At 40.2% G+C, this 12,087-nt stretch overlaps 1 protein-coding gene across 1 annotated transcript in view; it reads right to left on the bottom strand.

Moving 5' to 3' along the window:
* Positions 1-1,687: 1,687 nt before the first annotated feature.
* Positions 1,688-12,087, bottom strand: part of ehd4 (EH-domain containing 4) — a 29,527-nt gene continuing 19,127 nt past the window's right edge. The window contains exons 4-6 of the mRNA XM_063006951.1: positions 8,617-9,029; positions 6,461-6,625; positions 1,688-2,769 (exon numbers count right to left, since the gene is read on the bottom strand). Coding sequence (XP_062863021.1) covers positions 2,212-2,769; positions 6,461-6,625; positions 8,617-9,029 — 1,136 coding nt within the window. The 3' untranslated portion in view covers positions 1,688-2,211. The remainder of the gene's footprint in view (positions 2,770-6,460; positions 6,626-8,616; positions 9,030-12,087) is intronic.

Below are 12,087 nucleotides of genomic sequence, written 5' to 3' on the forward strand. Positions count from 1 at the left end.
AAAAACACAAGGCCGGTGCTCTGGATAAGCAGTTCATTATCTTAATACTGATTAACTACAACAAAGTGACCCAATACAGAGATGCATGTACATTACCACCTGTACATACAGACATGGAAATAATGATTTTGGCTCAAAATATTAATGAAACATCATAACTTGCATGTTGTACTTTACTAAGTCTTTGATGGCACGGTGGCTAAGTGGGTAGCACTGTTGCCTCACAGCAAGAAGGTCCTAGGTTCGATCCCCAGGTGGGGTGGTCCGAGTCCTTTCTGTGTGGAGTTTGCATGTTCTCCCAGTGTCCGTGTGGGTTTTTTCCCAACAGTCCAAATAAATTAACTATTTGTCCAACTAAATTGTCCATGACTGTGTTCGATATAACCTTGTGAACTGATGAACCTTGTGCATCTACCGTTTCTGTCATAAATGTAACCAAAGTGTAAAACATGATATTAAAATCCTAATAAATCCTAACTAACTAAGACTTTGTATGACATGTTTTTAGTATTTGTATGCCCATCACTATTGGCTTGTAGCCTCATGACAGGCAAAATCATGCATGTTACCTTCATTGATATTCTAGAGAAACTGAGCGCTGTCAGTCAGTTTATCTGTCACTGGTAAATGTTTACAATCTGGCTACATTTTAGCTGCATCAGACATTTACATGGAGTGTAGAAGAACTCCCCTAACCCTTTTCAGATAATGAACAATTTAAAAAAATATGAGTGGCAGGTCATTGAGCAGCTTGTCAGAGCAAATCGTTTGAAAGAAACATTGAACTGCATACTTTATACAGCCAAGAGTTTGCAAACACCTGACCATGAGCTTGTTAAACTTGCACTCAGGTGGTGAGCAGTAAAATACACTAGCACACCAGAGCTGGGATTTTGAATACATCATGTCGAATCTCAGCTCTGCCATCCGGCTGGTAGGGAGCCGGATAGGGACCTCATAACTGATGCAATTACGACCTCTGCTGGCTGATTGATGGCGTCTGCACAGTGTAGAGAAACAATGCTGATCAGGGTGTTGCTCTCTACGTGGACAAGGCTGATCAGCATATGAACTCGCCTCGTGAAGGTCAAAAGATGCTGTTGGCTACTGTTCATGTCAGAGGGGGCGCATGTCAGTTGGTCTCCTTAATCGGGGTGGGGGTCTTCACCAGTAGAGAGGAAGCTTAATGCATTTGGGTACAAATTGGACGTGATAAAAATCGGGAGAAAAGGGAGAAAATGCATCTTTTTAAAAAAACCAGGAATGTGCTGTCCCCAAACTTTTACCAGTTAGCAAAGGCTGTGGCTAAAACACTTACACTTAATAATTAAAGGTTTTTTTATAGTAATTAATGACCAGTTAACCAATAAACAACAAAGACGTCATTGTTAGATTAATGCTGTAGTTAAAATAAGGTCATAATAAATTCATTTCCAACAGCTGACACATGATCAGAACTAAAAGAGTGAGAGTTTAGACTGCTGATTTTAAACTCACCCTCACCCACCTTCAGTGAACAGGCACCAGTTGATAGTTTACATCCACAGAAAGAGCGCTGCTGGTTCTATATATACATATATAGTTCAAAATTACAATCAGTGAAGCTGTTTTGCACCAGTATGAAGTTTGTATATTTTGCATCATGCCCCAGTAGAAAAGTAGAAATAGCCTTATCTTCTTTAAATAATTACACTAATGTTGTCAAGAAGAGCTTTAATATACAGACTGCATCTCTATTTCTTAGCATGTTTAATTAACACTTTGATTAAAATCTTTATTCAGAATAATGAATTAGTTCAGCTTACTGTATTTATGATCATCTTACTCTTTCACATTACTGCCATGTGTACTATGTTGTGCTGTTACTAACCAATAAAGCATTTGTGACTAGTTCATATAAAACTGTAATATGTTCATACTTTGATAGGATGCCTTAAGCTGGTTGGTTATCGATTAACTGTTAACTATTTGCATCCCTAGTTGTTTACATACTTTTTGAAAATTGTAAATCACGAAGTAGCGCACATGATCTGTACTTTATCTTTTGAACAATGATAATAATAATAATTGTATTTTTAAAAAAGTAGGATTTATTGGCTAATAGCAATAGTAGTTTTTTGGTTGGATTATCCTTGTTATGCGGTGTGAGTTAGTTGCTGTTATTAATATAGAAACAGCTGTGTCTGGGTGTGGTGTAAAAACATCATGTTCTCAGTCATCCTGGTGGTTGTACAGAATATCTGCAGTGGGGTTCTTCCTGTGGCTGGGCGGAACCAGATGGGGCGGTAGCTCTGAGGGCAGCTCATATCCCTCCAGCTTGACCTTAATGAGATGCTGTGCCAGAGCAAATTCTTCATCATCCAGCATTCCATCCCTGTCACAGTCGGCCAGCTTCCAGATCTTTCCGAGCACAGTGTTGGGCAGTCGGGAGTTCATCATTTCCTTTTTGGCGTTGACCCCAGTTACCTTGCCATTGATGGGCATCAGTGTGTAGAAGATCTCATCGTAACGATGCTTGTCTCGACTCACGATCCAGTCGTCTGTGTCTGCCCCGGCACTGATGCCCTCTCCGTAGCCGTGGCCGAACGGCCCATCGCTTGAGCCTTCGAAAGCGCCACCTGACACCATCTGAGCCGGCTGCTTGCCCTCCTCCTCTCGGATCATATTCATGAGGTGTGAGATCTTGGTGCTTAGCATCTTGTCCACGGATTCAATCAGCTTTATTTTCAGGGAGGGAAATTTGCTGAAGTCATAGTGCATAAGTTGTTCCTGTTAACATATTAACAGATGTTAATAAAGTATAAAGAGGTTACAGTATACATACATTAATTTGAGTTGATTTTTGAAAATTAGGTAAATTTTTTTCTTAATTAATTGTGGTAAATGATGAAAAGGATTTAACCAATACTAACTCAAGCCTGAAAGAAAGAAGAGCAAAAGAAAAAAAATCAACAAACATCGACAGGTTCTTTCAATAGATATTACTGAGACTACAAATCGATTGTGCCCTTCAAGGGTAAATCTATTTAAAGCGCATGAGTGCTGCCTGGAAAGCTTCCAGTCCCAAATGACTCAGGCATTTCCACTCGATCCTATTCTTGTTCTTTTAGGTGTACCTTGCACTACAGTACACAACCAGGCATAACAATATGACTACTGACAGGTGAAGTGAATAACACTGATTATCTCTTCATCATGGCACCTGTTAGTGGGTGGGATATATTAGGCAGCAAGTGAACATTTTATCCTCAAAGTTGATGTGTTAGAAGCAGGAAAAATGGGCAAGCGTAAGGATTTGAGCAAGTTTGACAAGGGCCAAATTGTGATGGCTAGACGACTGGGTCAAAGCATCTCCAAAACTGCAGCTCTTGTTGGGTGTTCCCGGTCTGCAGTGGTCAGTATCTATCAAAAGTGGTCCAAGAAAGGAACTGTGGTAAACCGGCGACAGGGTCATGGGCGGCCAAGGCTCATTGAGGCACGTGGGAAATGATGGCTAGCGCATGTGGTCCGATCCAACAGATGAGCTACTGTAGCTCAAATTGCTGAAGAAGTTAATGCTGGTTCTGATAGAAAGGTGTCAGAATACACAGTGCATCACAGTTTGTTGACCAGTCAGGGCCACAAAGCAAAAATGGTTCAGGAATGGTTCCTTTCAACCTTCCAACTTACAGGAGTCAAAGGAATCTACTGCTTACATCTAGGTGGCAGATACCACAGCACACCTTCAGGGGTCTAAGGGAGTCCATGCCTCGACGGGTCAGGGCTGTTTTGGCAGCAAAAGGGGGACCAAAAAAATATTAGGAATGTGGTCATAATGTTATGCCTAATCGATGTAAGTAATCTTATTTTTTTAATGTCCGATAATGTACAAACATCCAAGGATGTGACGTGATATTGGGAAAGTGAGACTGAATTATACACTTTTTTAATTTTTGAAAATGCTTTTATCAATGTATGTTCTTTCATAAAGCACTTATACAGCATCTTCAATTATTTACTATTATATCTAGTTACACTGCCTGGCCAAAAAAAAGGTCACACACTCTAATATTTGGTTGGACCGCCTTTAGCTTTGATTACGGCACACATTCGCTGTGGCATCGTTTTCACAAGCTTCTGCAATGTCACAACATTTATTTCTGTCCAGAGTTGCATTAATTTTTCCCCAAGATCTTGTATTGATGATGGGAGATTTGGACCACTGCGCAAAGACTTCTCCAGCACATCCCAAAGATTCTCAATGGGGTTCAGGTCTGGACTCTGTGGTGGCTAATCCATGTGTGAAAATGATGTCTCATGCTCCCTGAAGCACTCTTTCACAATTTGAGCCCAATGAATCCTGGCATTGTCATCTTGGAATATGCCTGTGCCATCAGAGAAGAAAAAATTCATTGATGGAATAACCTGGTTGTTCAGTATATTCAGGTAGTCAGCTGACCTCATTCTTTGGGCACATAACATTGCTGAACCTACTGTAGACCTGACCAACTGCAGCAACCCCAGATCATAGCACTGCCCCCACAGGCTTGTACGGTAGGCACTAGGCATGATGGGTGCATCACTTCAGCCGCCTCTCTTCTTACCCTGACGCGCCCATCACTCTGGAACAGGGTAAATCTGGACTCATCAGACCACATGACCTTGTTCCAATCTTTATGCTCCCTAGCAAATTGAAGCCGTTTTTGCCGGTTAGCCTCACTGACAAGTGGTTTTCTTAAGGCTACACAGCTGTTTAGTCCCAATCCCTTGAGTTCCCTTCACATTGCGCGTGTGGAAATGCTCTTACTTTCACTATTAAACATTTCCCTGAGTTCTACTGGAGTTTTTCTACCATTTCATTTTACCAAACGTTTAAGTGATCGCCGATCACAATCATTCAAGATTTTTTACCGACCACATTCCTTCCTTGAAGATGATGTTTCCCCACTGTCCTTCCACTTTTTAATAATGCGTTGAACAGTTCTTAACTAGATTTTAGTAGTTTCAGCAATCTCCTTAGATGTTTTCTCTGCTTGATGCATGCCAATCATTTGACCCTTCTGAAACAGATTAACATCTTTTCCACGACCACAGGATGTGTCTTTCGACATGGTTGTTTAACAAATGAGAAGCTTTTGAGAAGCAAGCTAAATAACTTGTTGCCAGCTGAAACATAATCACCCATGCAGTAATTATCCAATGGGAGGCTCTTACCTATTTGCTTAGTTAAATCCAGGTGGTGACCTTTTTTTTGGACAGGCAGTGTATTTTTATAGTGTTTGGCTTTCAAATTTCATCTAAGTAATAATGAGTGACTATAGCTGGTGACTTCTCTGTGGCCAACTAATCAGAGCTAGACCGAAAATGTAAAAAAAAATACATGGAACACTGGTTTCTTGCCAAAGTCAGGAGGAAAACACAAACTGTCTCTATATGCTAAAAGGAAAAATGGTCAGAATGTAATTCAGGAACTACCTGTCATCAGTTAAAATCCGCTGGGACCTGGTTGACATTGTCCACAGTTTTCAGTAACAACTTTAAACATAATGAGGGCAGTTGTGGGATTAGTGTCTACCTGGAAACACTGACTGTGCTCAGAAATGCTCCCTAAACAGTGAACCAATTCATTTATGTGCACCTTACACTTGCCCTTTTACTTTGTTTGCGGCTATAGACAATATAGCCAATACACAGTGAATTAGAGGAAGCCCAAAAAGTCTGGAAACACATGCCAGACTATTTATAGGCAGTGATCAGTGATTGCTGCTGTAAGGCAACCATTCTACACCATCATCTCACTCTACAGTATTATATAATGTAATATACAAGTATCATAAAGTCAGCAGAAAAGACAATTATTGTCACCAGTCATGTGACTAGTTTATATTACAGAATCAAGAAATTGAATGCACAAAAAATCTGTATAAGATTGTATGTTTGGGCACCCCTAGCCCATATACAGTTACATATAGATTTAGCACAGTTTTTACCCCACACGCCTTCTCTGATACTATCTTACCTACCTTTTTATCTGGGCTGGGGTTAGGGACTGGCACTGAGAGCACACTGACCAGTGCACCCAAAGGCTAGGCTGTTTTGGCCATCCCCACCCTGAACCTAAGTCAATCATGTCTGGGAAGATGCCTGACAGGCCAATAGCACCACTGCTTGTTGTTACTGGATTACTTTATCGTTGCCCCACCTGAACTTACTAAGTTTCTTCATATTAGGCAAAAATAAAAAAAATAGTGTATTAAGTATACTTTTTAAGTATACTTTTCCTTTTTTAAGCTGTGAACTAGTTAACTTACCACTTAATCATTATTCCACATATGTATTGTTATATTGCATCAGTAAACATTTAAAACAGACAAGTGAAATGCAGTTTTTAATTTCAGAAGGACATCCTGTGCATTAGTTGTAAGGAAAATAAAATGCAAGGACCGCAATGGGGTAAACAGCAACTGATTACATAATTCACCTGCATCTTAGTGACATTAGGGAAATCTCCAGGTGAGATGTGGTGCTCCCTCTGCAGCATTTGATAGATCTCAGGTAAATTGGTTATCAGCTCCTCCTTTTTCTTTTCCTTTCCAAAAAGTGAAGGCATCTCTTTCTTCAGGTAGCTGATGATGTATGCATGCACCTATATCCAAAATATATGACACCATAATGACTTTAAGTCATTTTTAGATAAACACACTGTCTACTAAACTATTTTACATTTCATGACATTTAAGCACATTCTCAGTCTAGGTGTAAACAATTAAGCAAACAATTTTGACTTAAATTCAGGTGTGTTAAATGTTGTGACTGGATGTTTTACTGAGCTACACTCCAATTAGCACTTTTCACCAGGTATTTCAGGACATCAGGAGAAGAACTGTGAAGATAAAGCTGAAAAGGGCTACACAACTGAGTCTAAACCTGTTGTTTATAAATGTTTATGAAACCTCAATAAGTCTCAAAATCTTAAAACGGAAGAAATTCATAACTTGCCACTTTGCAGGAGCTGAATATTTTGCAAAGATCACACCAGTTTGTAATACTAAAAATAGTGAGGAAAAAAACAAAGAAATTTTAAGAACTAAACCAAGATAGGATTATAGGATGCAACAGAAAAAGCGCTCTCCAAAAATAAAATAAATGCAAATATTTCATTTCATTTTCATGTTTGACACCAGTTTATCATGGTCAGTGTCATTTTGGGTCCGGTTTTTCCAGAATCACTGGGTGCAATGCAGACGCCCAACTGGTCGATAGATAATGGGCTATCATAATTTACTGCTGTGCCACCTAATGTAATTTTGCTATACATTAAGTTTGTAAAACACCACTTTCATGTTCCTCTGCAATTCTGGGACAATGTTCTGTTAACAGATAAAAGAAAGAAAGTCATTTGGAGGCAAAAATGGACTTTATATCAACACCAATCTCCTATTGTAAAGCTTGTTGGGGGTATCATTATGGTTTGGGGTTACTTCTCAAGTCCTTGATACAGGAAAACAATATATTATTTTTGTTTTTGGGTAAACAAACCAAAGTACAGCCCATAACCCAACACAATGCACCCAGGTGGGCAGCTGGATAATCCGCTAGCACACCAAAGCTGGGATTCTGAACTCTCGAGTTCAAACCTCAGCTCTACCAGTAGGCTGGGCGCCCTCTAGCGGGCATAATTGGCAATGCCTGCAGCAGACATAATTGGCCATTTAAAGTCTGCCAGGTGGGTAAAAGACCAGACTAATGTGGGTGGAGTCTTCGACACTGTGTAAGGACCTTGGTTAGTAGCCCTAGGCGCCTGTACAGGAAGTGTAGGAGCGCGGAGGAGCAGTGCGTGGCTCTCTGTGCACAAATACTGGCCACAGGCATGAATCCACTGAACATGTGGGCAAATAAAAAGGGGTTGTGGACTGCGCACGCATCGGAGGGAGTGTGAGGCAGGCAAAAATACCCTCCTCGGACACGACCAGATTCTCCAGCAGAGGAAGACGAATTGACTACACTAAATTAGGAGAAAAAGGGGAAAATGCATAAACAAAATAGACAGAATAATGTAACTTTTTCCTCACCATTTTATGTCTTAGCAGCCACAGGGTTAAAAGGATATAGATATTTTTCCAGAAATACCTGAAATACCTTCCATCGCATTTTACCAAGAAAACTGCCAATATTAATAACGTTTGAACAGCTCATTCCTAAAAATAGTGCTGCTAGGAAGACTAAAACAACACTATGAATGGTCTTTTTCAGTTTTTTTCCACACTGGGCAAATGGCCAAAAACAGGCGAGGTACAAGTGAAAAGGGAGGAAATAAAAGGCTAGTCTTGGTCAGATGCATTCCTTGTACCAGGAAAAGGGCTACAATTGTTTAGGCAATCACTTCATATGGCTATTGCACATTAGGAAGGAATTCGGCAGTACCTGGATCACTGTTTGCTGGGCAGGTTTGGGGGAAATGTTGCGGAAGAGATAACGGTGGGAATTCCGTAATGTAATGTATGAAACGGAAGAGACTGTAGTGCAGCCCTAAACTCAGTGAAACAGGATGCACAGAGCTAACACTGCCCAATGGGTGGGTTTGTATAGAGCAGCCGGCCAAAACACAGCAATCCTTATAAAGTTAGTCTAACTGACCTTGGCAAGTCGAGCTCTTTTGATGAGGTCATTGAGCTTTCGCAGGGCAGCATTCCGTGGCAGGGCCTGAATGTCCCGAAACAAATCCTGTGCTTCAGCCTCGAACAGTCGGCGGTTGTCTGTGTTCTGCAGTGGTTTGGCCCAAAAGGAGCCCAGGTACACTCTTGCCACCTCTGGTGTGTTGATCACCTTGCCCAGGGACCACATCAGGGCTCCATAGACCCGCATCAGCTGTTGCGTGTCCACCTGGTCAGCCTTGTTCAGGACCACACGGATCTTGTCATCCTGGCCGCGGAAAGCCTTGATGGCCTCAGAAAACTCGTCAGAAATGTCCAGCTTGTGAGCATCAAAAAGGAGGATGATGCGATCCACGCGCTCACCAAACCATCGCAGGACTTCAGAGAAATCATAGCCTAAAGTTGAAAAATAAAAGCTTGTAAAAGGTTTGCATGTACACATTATTATTTACACAAAACTGCCTGATAAACATATGTGTTTTTTTGCATTTTTCCCAATTTTCCTTCCAATCTAGTCTCCAATTACCCGATTGCATTACACTTCCTCTCTACTGATGCTGATCTCCACTTCTGATTAAGGACAGCGAAACTAACACACGCCCCCTCTGACATGTGTGCAGTAGCTGACTGCATCTTTGTACCTGCACAAGGTGAGCTCACATGCAAATCAGCTTTGTGTACGGAGAGCCAAACCCTGATCAACGCATCATTCCTCTACTCTGTACAGGCGACATCAACCAGCCAGCAGAGGTCATAACTGCATCAGTTATGAGATCCCTATGCGGCTCCCCACCGTGTATGAACAACAGCAATCATTGGTCATGTAGCCGCCCAGCCCAGCCGGATGGCAGAAATGTCAGCTTTGGTGTGCTAACGTGTTTTACCGCTGCACCACCTGAGCGGCCAACACGTGTTTTTGTTTGTTGGTGCTGCAGTTTATTTCTGGGCAACACTAAAGGTTTGACCTGTTAACTGTGCACTGTTTCAGATTAACTGAACTGCTTTACATGCTTTACATGCTTATGCCCGCGAGGACTTGGGCACACAAATATAATTATCATATTAAGTGTCCACCTGGGAGAAGGCATGTAAAGGATTATGGCTTTAAGTTAAATGGAGCATTTTAACAACCAATTAGGTTTGCCCATAGATGAAACCAAAGCCTCAATCCTAAAAGCCAAAAAAACCAATAAATAAATAAAATAAATAAAATAAAGCTGCAGTTTATATACAGTATATATATATATATATATATATATATATATATAACAATCATAGTTAATTATTTACAAACCATAAACCATAAACAAGCTGTAAAAATGTTTACATTAATTATATATTGGTTTTTTTATATATTTGGGAAGCACTGCCAATGCACAATAGAGAGGGTTTGTTTTTTGGAGTGTAAAAATAATTATTGCAGCTCTCAAACTGCCCAATGTACTGTATACATAAAAACTCTCCAAATAAAAACATACTCAGTTAAAATACATTTTGTCTAAAATTCAAAAAAGTCAACTTGAATGTCCCCTGAGAACTGGCCTAATAAGCTTTAACTACTTTGGCCCTGAGGCTACTACGAAGGATTTTGGTGAGGACAGACCTAAATTGTTATTAAATACTTCATATGTCTTAGGCTGATGTAATTCAGGGGTCAGTTTTTAAGGAATGCAGGCTCAGCTGGATTACTACAAACAAGAGCAGATATGAAAGCTCCAGAGAAGCTCAGTATAACAGCACTGAGGTCTGATATAATCTGCAGCAGGTTCTACCACGTGGTAACTAGCATTAGCCTGCACTGTGCTTCTGGTGCCCTGAAGGTTTAAGATAAGGGTTAAACACATGCCTGTAGACCTCACAACTTCATTATCACAGACTTCTCAGAGTACTGGTGTTAACTCTTGAAGAAACACTAGAGAATTAATACATTTATTGCATGAGCAATTACTATTGACAGTTATTTTATTTAATTTTCATGTTTTACCACTATCTATTGGTGGGCTCAGCCATCAGACATAGCCAATCATGCCAGTATGCAGATGGCTGATGGGCCAGTAGCACAGTTGGGGTTTCAAACCCTGGATCCTAGCGGTGATGGGCTAGCATGATTTACCATGGCACCACCCAAATGGTTGAGCAGTCAATGTAACTTTATTTCTAAAGAAATCAATTCATTAAGTACAATGTAGATTTTTAGACATAGTTTATAGATGAAAGATGTAGTTTTATGTAAGTATTCTTTAACAACAACAAAAAAATGTGTTATCAAATAATGCTGGGGGCAAGTTTAGGGCAGATCCAGCCTTTAGGCTGGATAAAAGATACAGTGCTGTACAGCTAGAGTTAGACTGTTGTAGAGAATTTGTTCACATATTTTTACTTACAAAATCCACAAAACATAGAATCAGGGATGTTGAAACTCTTGCATAACATTTTTGGCATAAACTTCATCATCATCATTTTCATGTTTTATTTGGTCTCGGGGGAAGTCTGGCTTTGCCACAGAAGCACTGGGCACAATGAAGTAATACACCCTCCACCCTCCCCAGCCAGCCAATCATGTCTGTGTGTAGATGCCTGACTGGCCGTTTGCACGTCTGGGGATTTGAATTTTGGATCCCAGTGACAGTGGGCTAGCACTGCTGCACCACCCAAATACTTAAAATCATATTTAAAAAACATATCTTTAAGCACACGTTTAAATAATTGTTTAAATTAATATTTATACTAAATATTTTTGCACAGTGTTCTATAATATTTTACTATTTTATTGTATTAATCTGTTCACACAATTGTAGGGAAAGATAAATACCAAAGCCATAGCCATTGGGGGGGGGGGGTTTCCTTCCATTCTTCCATTCCTGCAATCAATAACTGATAAGAACACTGACAGATCCTAACATCATCCAAAGCCAGTGAGTGGAATACATTTATTTAGCGTTTTTACATCAGTATATTGGTGGACATTATCAGCATATCCAAACATTTGGTCACTGGGTACTGAGTTGTGATTACAGCCTTGGTAAATACACTATATAAACAAAAGTATCTGGGAATCTGACTATAAGCTTTTGGCATATCAAAACCATAGGCATGACCTTGCTCTGTGCAAGGGGGAGCAGTTATGCTGGAACAGGAAAAGCCTTTTCCTTTAATTGTTGCCACAGATATTAAAGCATGATTTTATAAACTGGTTAGCAATGGATATAATTAGTATAATTGCTGGACTGCAGGGACTATTGTACAGTAGTATGTGGCTAATTACAAAGCAGCTTTATCAATAGTACTGTACTACTTTTAGGTGTGGAATAAGTCACATAAAGATTACTGGTGTATTAAAAATGTAAAGCAGACATGGAATAAAACGAGGAATAGAAAGTAAGAACTGCTGACAGCAAATAGCCACAGCTGCTACAGCTGCTTTTTGTGCTGCCAGGTTACAGGATGTAGGGCA

The sequence above is a fragment of the Trichomycterus rosablanca genome, chromosome 13 (assembly GCF_030014385.1).
Source record: "Trichomycterus rosablanca isolate fTriRos1 chromosome 13, fTriRos1.hap1, whole genome shotgun sequence".
Taxonomy (NCBI): Eukaryota; Metazoa; Chordata; class Actinopteri; order Siluriformes; family Trichomycteridae; genus Trichomycterus; species Trichomycterus rosablanca.